Source organism: Colius striatus, chromosome 9 (assembly GCF_028858725.1).
Source record: "Colius striatus isolate bColStr4 chromosome 9, bColStr4.1.hap1, whole genome shotgun sequence".
NCBI classification, from domain to species: Eukaryota; Metazoa; Chordata; class Aves; order Coliiformes; family Coliidae; genus Colius; species Colius striatus.
The window spans coordinates 13,218,263-13,229,665 of NC_084767.1; the positions used below are offsets into that span (position 1 = coordinate 13,218,263).

The 11,403-nt window shown below is 48.3% G+C and overlaps 1 protein-coding gene across 1 annotated transcript in view; it reads right to left on the minus strand.

Moving 5' to 3' along the window:
* PFDN1 (prefoldin subunit 1) overlaps positions 1-8,455 on the minus strand; it is a 28,467-nt gene extending 20,012 nt beyond the window's left edge. Inside the window, exons 1-2 of the mRNA XM_062002520.1 lie at positions 8,387-8,455; positions 8,005-8,171 (exon numbers count right to left, since the gene is read on the minus strand). Of these exons, the coding sequence (XP_061858504.1) occupies positions 8,005-8,171; positions 8,387-8,419 (200 nt within the window). The 5' untranslated portion in view covers positions 8,420-8,455. The remainder of the gene's footprint in view (positions 1-8,004; positions 8,172-8,386) is intronic.
* Positions 8,456-11,403: the final 2,948 nt, after the last annotated feature.

Here is an 11,403-nt window from a genome sequence, read left to right on the forward strand (position 1 = left end):
ACGCATCGAGACTAGGATTAGCGGCAATGGAAGCAGTCCAAATCAAGCCTTATGTAGGCCACAACAAGGGTAACTTTTACTCTGATGAACATTTGTAAGCCATAAACCTATTTACTTTAAGGAGCTAAAGGAAGAGAACAAAAAGTGCCAGACTGTTTGCTTCATCAAACCTCTCCACAGCTCAGCCCACCCTGGCCATCCCACCCTGCTGCGGGGCAGTGAGGTTTCTTCTGCACTTCAGGCCATGTTTACATCGAGTTTTCACCTTTTCACCTTTTTTTTTTGGATCGGTCAATACCTACAACATATTACGTTACCTCAAGCCAAGATAGTAACACAGCTTGCAAACAGCAGTTTCTGCATTGCCAGACACTTAACTAGATGGTAGATTTATACTATTGTTCGTGCCTGGTTCTTTAAAAAAAGAATGCAGGAATATACCTCTGTGTATTAAATATAGCACAATCCAAAATAATAAACTAGTACTATGGTCTGCTTTTAAAGAATATCATTGATTCTTTTTTGAAGGCTCAATTGACATAAATAGAATTTGGAAAAAAATAAAGGAAAAAAAAAGAAAGCAAATGCCTCCCCTCTATCCTACAGGAATGTTGAGATTCAAATCATGTGGGTAAAACAGGGCAAACACGGCTGCAGTTAATGGAGGTGAAGATTCTATGAGTAGTTTTTCTTCACTATATCTCTGGTTCAGTGATTTAATATCCTAATTTTGCTTTAACATAATTTTTTAGTATGCAGCAATGAGGATCTGCAGCTTGTTTATGCAAAGGAAACTCAAATTGACTATAGCATGCTGACCAGATAAAGCACTTCAAATAGATTTGTTGCAGTTGTACTGTATTTGAAAGTTTCACACAGCAGAAGACAGAAACAACTTTCTAAAAAAGTCTCTCTCTAAAGTCTCCTGCATTTACAAGAATAAGGAAGAACAGTAAGGGAAAAAAAAAATACCAAACACCACAAAACACACCCAGGACACATCTCTCTTGAAACGTCAATCCATCCAACTGCAAGGAAAACAAAGGTTGTGTGTCTTGCTCAGGAACAGACCTCCGAAATGGTAAGTGAGGAGGAAGAGAGCCAACTGTGTGCTTGTCACACAGCCCACTTAGGGCTTCAGGTCCTGCACATGGCAAATCCTACCACCAGAAAGCATCAAAGCAAGTAAGGCAGTAAATGGCATAGAAGGGAATGTAAAGATAACTAAGTCAAAAGAAATCAAGCATAAGACTAATACAAAGGTATTTCTCCTTGCTAGAGTTAAACTAGCTAGCACCAAAACAATCACACTGTTGTCTCCTAATCAGTAAGAACAAACTTTTTAGTATCAGCATTTCTGGTCTGAAAAGGATGGATGTTGTTTTGGAAAATCATTTCTTCTCAGAAAGCCTGGGGCGGAGAGGGGGGGGGTGGGTAGGGTTGTTATTTATACTTCTTTTTAACTTGCTGAAACATTTTGTTAATTCAGCAAACAGATTTGGAGAAAACAAAAATAACAATTCAAGACAGCAGTTGTAGCATTCCTGAGTTAGCACTTTGGTTCTGGCATCTCTCTATTAAACTTGTGTGAAACAGCAATCTCATCCCACGGGATTACTTCAGTGTTTTAACACAAGGGTCATGAAGGAAACTGTCCTTCTTTCAGGCTTTGAAAAGGCACCCAGGTCAGAGGATGCTTAGAACTAGGTGTCTCATAGAATGGTAGGGGTTAGAAGGGACCTTTAGAGATCATCTAGTCCAACCACCCTGCAGAAGCAGGTCCCACCTAGATCAGGTGTCAGTTTGTATTAAAGCCATTTGATGTACCATTCCTTCTCCTATGCCAACATCCACCCAGCAGACCAGAGACTGACCCTGGGCATTCCCACTTGACAGCCCTGGGCCCAAGTGTTGAGTACCGTGTCCCACTCCGTCCTGCTGCTACAGATCCATCACCACCACATCTGGAAGGGCATCCATCCCCAAGCCAGCTGGGGATACAACAGCGACTCATAACAATAATGGGGGAAAGGACTCAAAATACAGTACTTTAAATCTACTAAATATTAAAACAAATGGAAGTTCCCTGCTGTTTCAGAATATCAGAGAGACACTTGAAGTGCTTGCAGAATTTCAGAAATAACTGAATAACTCCGTAAGTTTTTTGCAAAGTAATTTGCCACATCAAGCCACAAAACCAGGACCACCAAAAGCTCCTCAAAACATTTAACACTTGTTTAGCCTGTATCCAAAGAGAACTCTCTACCACTAAGGCAACAGATGGGTTGCATTTTCAAGAGACACCAGATTTCCTGTTTCTGGAGGTAGGGAAAAACAAAGGTGCCTCACTACAGCCCTCCCTCCCCACAACAGTCTGGCTTCCAAACTGCTGCCCTGCAAATTTTGAGACTTCTTGAAAGCTCTGGCATTCCCTCTGTCACAGCAGATCAAACCTTCTCTCTAGCAACAACAGCAGTCTGCACAGAGCAGTTTGTCCCTGTCCTGCCTCTTATCTCCTCAGTTCAGGTTCCATCTCCTTTTCACTTATTCAGGTAGCTCCTTCCTCTCAGCTGTCCAGATAACAGGCAGGGGGAAAAAGTTAGGGATAAAGAAAAGATGAAGAGGTTTGTTTGAATGTCATACTCCTCCTCCCAACAGAAAAATGTTCCTAAAGAGTTAAACACAACCACAAGTAAAAGCTGTATGCTAATCTTCTAGCACAATTGGAATGGAGTGGGAGGAGGGACTTAGGACTATAGGCCTACTTGAAATAAACCTGTTAGCAAAGTAAAACACCTATTTTTTTAATTAGCTATTATTTTTATTGTAAAACCATTTGTTTCTGCTGCTTATGCATTTGACAAAGAGTGACTAATCAGACGTGTCCATTCTACACCAGTTTTCTGTCTACAGAAAATTTTCTCATGAAATGCAGCTGCTTCCTAGAACTGGGCAGATACCTCTTGCACACACGCTACGGATCTTTCCTTCTCTGAAGTTTCAGTATTGCATGGAGAAATTACGTAAAACAGCAGGGCAGAAGAGCTATAACTGGACCAAGATATCCCGGAGATTACAAATGAGCAGCCTGGGGCAGCAGCAATAAGATCAAGAACTAAGTAACAGGAGGGAAGGCAGGGGAAGTGTTTGAGAAATCAGATGTGAAAATGGAAAAGGAGCATGTGCCCAAGAGAACAAGCTCCCATCCTCATCTAGAGCAGAATCTGGGAGGCCAGGCTCCTGGTATCCCACTAGTGTCTGCAGTTAACCAGGAAGCCCGCTGACCAGCTGTGCTCCTCTCACATTCCTGATGGTCCAGAAAGACGGTGACAACCAGCTGCTGCCCCTAACTTCACTGCACCAAAGTTTAAGTCAAAGGCATATGTACACACTGCTACTGTGTTACTTCTGCAGGTATCATTTTGATTTTTACTTTGTGTGACAGCTCTCTAAAGAGATCTTGTCAACTTTTATGGGCCCACTCACACAGAACAGTGTGAAGAACACTGCAGGCAGCAACAAAAGTAGTTTAAAAGAAACTTTAAAAAATGAAATAAAAAGCAACTGGGTGATGGAAAACCTTATGGCTTACACTCATGTGTCACACCCCACAGCTTTTGATTACTCACACATCATCTCCCAACATCCCTGTCTTGTTCAACATACAGTACAAACAGTGGTCAAGCAGCTGGACACAAGTTTTGTTTCCCTCACAGTCCAGTGCCTGGCTGCACTTCCCAGACACACCAGACCTACTATGGAAAATAAAATCTCCCCTTTTCCAGTAGCGAGATAGAGGAGCTTCAAGTTTCTAAACTACAGGCTGACCAGGGGCTGACAGCAACAGGCTTGTTCCTGGGAGTGCACGAAGTGCTGCGGCACCTGTCAGCTGCCAGGCACAGCACCGGGCTCTGCACACAGCCTCCCCAAGGACATGGCCACTGGAGACACTCGGGTTTCACACAGCAGCCTATAGTTAGTAACTGACCCATAAAGATGAAGCCTTGCATGTCCTTCAGTTCTGGTGAGTTTTTGGAAACATGAGCAGGAAGTACAGCACAGCCATCACACTCTAGTGATCTGTGCTGGGAGAATCCAACACCAGCCTCCTAACACACACAAGAAGTAAAAATGCAGCTGTACAAAGCCACATGCAGAAACAACTGTTGTCTCCAGGGGTTCGGGAAAAAGCTTGCAATGATTTATCTTGTCTCATTTTCAAGGACAACCAAGAGTCACAGTAAAGCAGGAATGTGTTTAACTCCCAAGAACCATCAAGAATATTTAAGGTTTCGCTCATGTATGGTTCAGCCACAGAAATACAAACCACTCTTAAACAAAACAAAGTCAAAATGCCATTATTGCAGCTATCTCCATAAAGTACTGTACTTGTACAAAGTCATGTGATAGGGACAGCTGTAACATTATACTAGTCTTGCAGAAAAACCTTGCATTTGCTTGAATTTTATTTTCTTATCTTTTCTAACTGCTCTCACATTTGTTGTAGAAATAAACTGATGATAAAGCAGCATCCAACCAAAACTATCTATTTTGGCACAGCATGAGAAACTGTAGTGCTCTCCTCACTCTGACTAGCACAAGTGCCAGACATTTTTCCTCTATAAATAAGGACCTCATCCAGGTTATGGGTTAAAAGAATGTAAAGGGAAAGCTCTGAAATATTCAGACAGAATTCTGAAGCTTAAACTTTCAGCATAGTTCTCAAAGAAATACGATGATATCAGTTCACAAATAGCTGAAGCAGAGATCCAGCATAGCGGTAGTTGTCTCAGGCTACGTAACAGGCCTTTCAAAAGAGTATGAAGTAACAGAATTGAAATGTATTTGGCAAGATGCCACCACTCAGATGATATCCCAGCCTCATGGATATGTACAGTACGCAGCAATTCATCATCTCCTACTATGTGACACTGACATTTCTCATGTCTAACCAAAAATATCTACAGCAAAAGTAAATTGAGCCCCACACGTGGAGGCCAGTAAAGCCACTGCATGACAGACACACTAAAATAGCTAAAAAAACAAAAGGAGACCAAGTTAAGGAACAACAAATAGACTTTCATATTGGGCAGCAGTGCAGGGAAAGCCTCTCAGAAAGGAAGGAGGAAGATGGGGATTCGGAGAACAAAAACCACACAACTGCTTTCCAAGTACTGCGGAAGTGAGCACAGCACTAGGCATGCTTCCTCCCCGGATGCAGCACGTCACCACAGCTCCTCAGGCCTCTGTCTGAGCCCCACAGAGATATGGAGTAACTCATCCTACAGAAGAGTATGTACCAGCCCCCTGCACACACCCAGAACCACCAAAGCTGGAGAGAAAACAGAGAAACTCTACCAGAAGCCAGATTCCAAGTAGCAGCTTAAAGAAGAAAAAAGATGGTTGAGCACAGGAATAGTAGCACAAAACTCACTCCCAAGAATTTAGCTATTCCAGCAAGCAGTCGGAAGAGCACTGATAAGCAGAATTAACACTGATGCAGATCTCCACCCTTCCTGGATAACCAAAACCCACCAGAGCTCTAACACATGCATGCCAGACTATGCAAAGGTAACTGAGACAGCATAAATGTGCCTTTGTCAGCTGAACTCCCACATCTGTGCAAGCCAGTGACGCCAACAAGGGAAATAATCTGCAACTCCATTTTACAGAATATGGCTTGTATGTCCAGCAGAACCTTAATGACCACCTCCTTTGGTCTCCAGGGGAACACAAGATGCCAGTCTGTCCTGGGATTTTAACTCCTGCGCAAGGGTTGCTTTAGCCTGCTCTGCTAGAAGCCCAGATCTCAGCAATCAGTTCTCTACTAGGAGATGGACCGGGCTCCAGAGCAGCCTCATGTACTCCACGTTAGGGAATGTCATAGATGATACCAGAGCACGGCTGCCGCCAATGGGCAAGGCAGCCGCTAGCCCCACAGCCACAGCAGGAAGAGCTCGCAGAAACACCACAGCAAGCTAAGGCAGGAGGGAAAAATAAGGAAAATGAGTGAACGAGTGGACAAGCACTCTCTTAAATCTATATTTTCATAGTGACCAGTCCAACAAAGCCCACTAAATGTCCAGCTTTCAAATACCACCATAAGGTGAGCACTGCTCCATGGCCGTCTCTGCCATGCCCAAGGAGCCAGCACTGCCCACCGGGCCTGTGCCCGTCTGCTCATGGAGCAGAGGGGGCTCCCTGAGGGCAGCTCTTACAGCTGCTGCACACAGAATGTATGAAATTCTCAGGACACAAAGAAGGCAGGCATCTCTTGCTCCTAAACAGGAGGCAGAGGCAGAACGCAGGACAACGTTCAGTCAGCACTGAAACACTGTCCACTACCCACATCTGATTCACAGAGTTACTTCATGCCAAAGACCAAAACACCCATGTTTTTAAGGTCTCTTGAGGGAATTCTCCATACAGAAGTATTCTGTAGTTCTGGATGTTTTTACATGTTGGGTTTTTTAAGCATGATCTTCTCCTTTTCACCTGTCTGCTCTGTGACAAAGCCAAACACAAAAACCCTGATGAGTCCTCTCATGACTCCTCCAGACACAAGTGCTTGCTGTGACCACAGCAGTCGCCTCTTGCATGGGGTCAAAATCTGTCTCCTTTTACAATACCAGCCACCAGCATCCCCACACCAACTCAACACTTCATTCACCTACGTGCAAAAGTTTTATCTACTGGGAGACAAGAAAGGGACCCTCCATGCTGGACATCTCCATTAGTCTGGGTGTAACTTCATCTGAAAACTCGCAGCAAAGGGCAAACTACATACCACTCCTGGCCTTGAAGTCCTGTCACCTCCCAACAACTTGATCTGGAGATTGCGTGGCCTGATGGATCAGGGCACTCATAGTCTGATCTGTCTCACTGCTCAGCCCTGTGATCATCCACTTCAACACAAAGAAAGTGGGGAAAACATGGGGTGCAGAAGTGGTTGATACAACCACCCCTTCTGGCAGCAGTCAGAGCAGATTCAGTGTTTTGGAACACCACATCCCAAGCTGAGCAGTCATCACTGTTCCTCAACTGACAAGAAATACAAGAGAAAAATCATAGTACTCTCAAGACCAGAAACATAGAAATCTAGTGTGATGTTTATCAAGGAAGCATGTGTCAGATCTGAAGGAACTTTGTATGGTCTTCTGTCAGAGGCTGCTGAAGTCAAATTGAAGTCAAATCCGCAAATATGTTGTGGAAGTTAATCAAAACACATTACTTTTGGTTTAAGGTGCATCTTTTGACAGCCATCCAACACATAGAAGCATGTATCTATTCATGAGCACACTGGGACTACCCACAGGAGCTTTATGCTCACTTCCAAGGGTTTAAAAAATTCAGGCAACATCCAGGAAATCCCCTGGCATGATACTGCACAAGGTATTTCTGTGGAACATTCATGCAAAGCCCTGAGCATGTGAGCTGCATACAGACGTTTTTCAAGGAGTCTGATGCAAACTACATTGGAAATGACTGAAGCCAGGTGGATTTGTGAGGCCCTTCTCACAAATGCTGCTTGTCATTAGAACACTGCTCTGCTAATTTAGATTACAGACTTGTCAGAGGTGCCAGACATGACCATCATGGCCAACAGAGCCAGCAAGCAAAACCACATAAAATCAAGAATAACACTTATAACAGTCCTCCTTCAAGGCAGCCAGTCACTAATCCCAAGATACAAAGCCCAGTTAAGACTTGCTGCATTTCCAGGTTGCTTGCTGGAATTAGAAGTTAAAGACAGTGAGAAAAACAAAATAAATGAAGATGCTGAGAGAACGCCCGTGCGTTCTTTGCAAAAGGATGAGCCTCCTGCCCAGGATGGCCGTCTCAAGACCTCTTATACATCCAAGCTGAGGACCTCCCCACGCATAGGGCTGCAGCCACTGCCCCGTTCTGCTGGAGGAGCCAGGTGTGCCCAAACAGGGAGCCAGCAGCCGCCCTCGGCATGGCGAGGAAGCCCCCACCATCAGCCACCGACAGACAGGTACTCACATCCTCCCCACGCCCTCGTACATGCGGGTCTCGTCCACCAGCATCATGACCTCTGTGTCTGTGAGGTGGGCGTGCTTCTTCGTCTTGGTCAGCTGCTCGATCTGGATGTCGGCCAGCTTCACCTTCTGCTGCGTGTCTATCACCTTGGCCTGTAGCTCGGTGAAGGCCTGCGGAGGGGACAGCGGCGCCTGTGTGGGGCTGCCTGACAGGCTGCGGCGCGCCGGCCCCGCGCTGCTGGACCCGGGCGGCGGCGACCGAGCCAGGCCTGGGGCTACAGCGAAGGAAGGGACCGGACAAACGCCATCCGGGACGCGGCGGGGTGACGGGGGACAGGGAGGACACACAAGATGGGACACGGCAGCCACCACAGCGCGTCTCATACCTTCTTCAGCTCAAGGTCCACGGGCGCCGCCATCTTGTCTCCGCGCGGCGCCTGCGCGAGGCAGCAGCGCGAGCTCCGCCCCCTGCTGCGCGTGCGCGGGGCTCCAACGGCTCCAACGGCCGGCGCGCGCGCGGGGACCCCTGAGGCGGCCCCGGCCCCGGCCAGCGGCAGCGCGCCCAGAGACCCCGTCCCTGCCGCCCCGCAGCACCGGCGCGGCAGCCCTGGGCTGGCCCCAGCGGAGAGCCACAGAGGGGGCAGAAGGAGCCGCAGTAACGGCTCCTGAAACCAGGGCACCGCAGCTTGGTGAGGAGCTGGACGAAGCCAACAACCCCAGTCGGAAGGAGAGTCAGCTTCTGGGGATAGTGTGGTGGTTCAGCCACTTTTGGGGTGGTGTTTTGGCTTCCTGGCCACTGCTACACTGCGTCATTGCTCACTCCATCCAAACCCTGCTGCATAGTGCTGTCTGAAGGTGCTGAGCAGGGCTGCCAAAGTGCTGGAGGCAGGCATGAGAGAACTGGCTCTTAAGTTGGCTAATAAGGTGTCATGCCATTTCTAATTCAGTCTGGGATTTTTAAGGTCTCTAAGCTTTGACCCTTACTCTGGAGAGGAGACCCAAGAAGAAGCCTCAGGGCTCTCCTCCAGCCATGTAGTCTCTTCCTGCAGCAGAACCAGGCCAGTCTGGGCACGGGCTGGAGGACGCACCAGTGATGGTGCTTGGTTGCTGGGCACACACTTTGTCGCCCATGGACAAGCCAGGTACAGGTATCAAAGGAATCTGAAGGGAGAGGCCAAAGGTCACAGTATGAAGTCAGTGTCAGAGGCAGAACTGGGCTTGACACAGTGGCAGTCAGGAAATGCTGTGGCTGGCAAAGCTTTTGTCCTGAGTCCATGCCTGGAGCAGAGAGAGGTGCCAGACTGCCAACCCCAGCTCTGCTGGAGGCAGCTGCCTGCCTTCCTCAGCCTCCTGTTTCGTGGAGCTGCCCCAGGTCTTCATCCCCACATGAGCCACAGAGAGCACCCATAGGACTGACAGCCTTTCCCAGCCCGCAAATGCAGCCAGCTCTAAAGTATTTATCATCTCTTGGCCCACGAAATGACCACCCATGGGCAGCCCAGCCTGCACTGCCGGCTTGCAGAGGAGCCAGGTGTCCCAGAACACATCCTGGCAGAGAGTAGCTAGGCTCTGAGCAGAAGTCCCAGCTGTCTGCAGAAAAGCCTTCCAGTGAAGCTCTTCCCAGCTCTTGCCAGAGTGGCTCAGAGCCCTGGGCACGGAGCTGCCCCGGGACCAGTGACAGGGCCAGAGCGAGGAGGTAAGCAGGAGCAGCACAGCCAGGCAGGGACACAGCCGGGCCCCCAACCCCACAGCTGGAAGTATTATTTGCTAACAGACATGCTTGGATAATAATTTAATCATTGTTCTGATTAAACCAGCCATGCTGCAGTGTTAAGGGGCAGATTTGCCCAAAGCAGAGCCAGGAGCTTGTTTCCCTGGCTCTGGCACTCAGGCCACCACTGAGGATTTTGCTCTCAGAATGGTAACATCTGAGAGTGCCTCTTGTCCCCGACCCACTGTGGCTGTGGGCTTCAGCCCTTCCATTGCACAGAGTACTGGGAAGCCAAAATTATTATTGCATTCCTCCTCAAGCCTCAGGTTTTGCTACCAAAAAACTTTACCAGCTGTGCAGGAGAGATGAACCTATACACTCCTAAGCCACCCCTCTCTCCCTCAGTGAGCACAAAGCTTACTTAATGCTTTACCAGAGCCAAGTTTTGTCTAATGCCAGAAAACTCTGCTGCGTGCTCGCTGCCTTCAGCACATGGTGTAGGAGCAGGAGTGGGAAGCAGCAGCTCAGTGCTCCTCTTTGACAACGGGACTTTGAATCTGCTGTGGGGAAAGGGGTTGGGGGAGAGGGAGTTTCCTGCATGGGGGAAAGCCCATTCTCTTGCATGCAAGATGCTCTGTCAGAGCCAGCACCTCACCCTGGTCCCAGCTCCTTCCACAGAAGATCAGGGAAGAGGAAAGAAGGAGTTTGGGGGTTATTTTTACTGCAAAGCTGGGAATGAGTCCTGAACTGAAATGATGCTTACTGGAATGAGCCCAGCCCCAGGAGCCTGCAGCCACTCCAGAGCTGCTGGGAGCCCCTGCATGGGAGATATGAGTCCACCTTTTTATTTTACAGCCAAATGCTGATTTAAAACCAGAACTCCGTCCCCTTTGGATCAATGAGTGGCCAAAGTGGCTTCACTCATCCTGGAGACAGCTGTGCTGGACAAGCCGACACACAGACATCACATCCCTCCCAGGGCATGGGCTGGCAAGGATGTACATCCCCAAAGAAAGCACAGACAGGGCTAGCCTGGCTGCAGGTCTGAAGGATGGATCCAGCCCCTGCTCCCCAGGGATGGTCCCAGGCAGCCCAGCAACCCCACTGCCTACAGCACCCCGCTGCTGAGGGCACATGGCTACCTGCAGCCTTCAGGGCTTCGACTTCCTTCTGCATCTGACATCAAATTAACAACCCGAGTGTTTGTAACAAAGTGTTATTTATTAGAATATTACATTGCACTTAAAAAATAAGGAAGGTCTGACCCTGTTACCTTGATCTACATGAAGGATGCAGGGCCAGACCTACAATAAATATAAATACTATGTACAGTTTATCTAAAATAAATATATAACTTAAAAATATCCTGTTAAATAGCTGTTACCCTCCCGCCCCTCCTGCACCCCCGCGAGCCCCGAGCCCAGTCTCAGCCTTTCACAGTTGCTCCTTGGCACACACCGCAACACTGGGGAGCTGCTGGGACCCCTCTGCCCGGCGAGGGTGTTCCCGAGCTGCCTCCGCCGCAGAGGGCAGTCCCGATGCCGCTGCCGCGCTCCGGCGAGCTCCCATCGGCCAGTGCCGGCCACACAGCTCTCGCCTTTTCCAGGAGGTAGAAGTTCATCGGTGCCAACCCCTGCAAGACAGCAGCACAAGCACTCAGGGCAATGCCGAGCAGCTCCAGCGTGGCTGGGC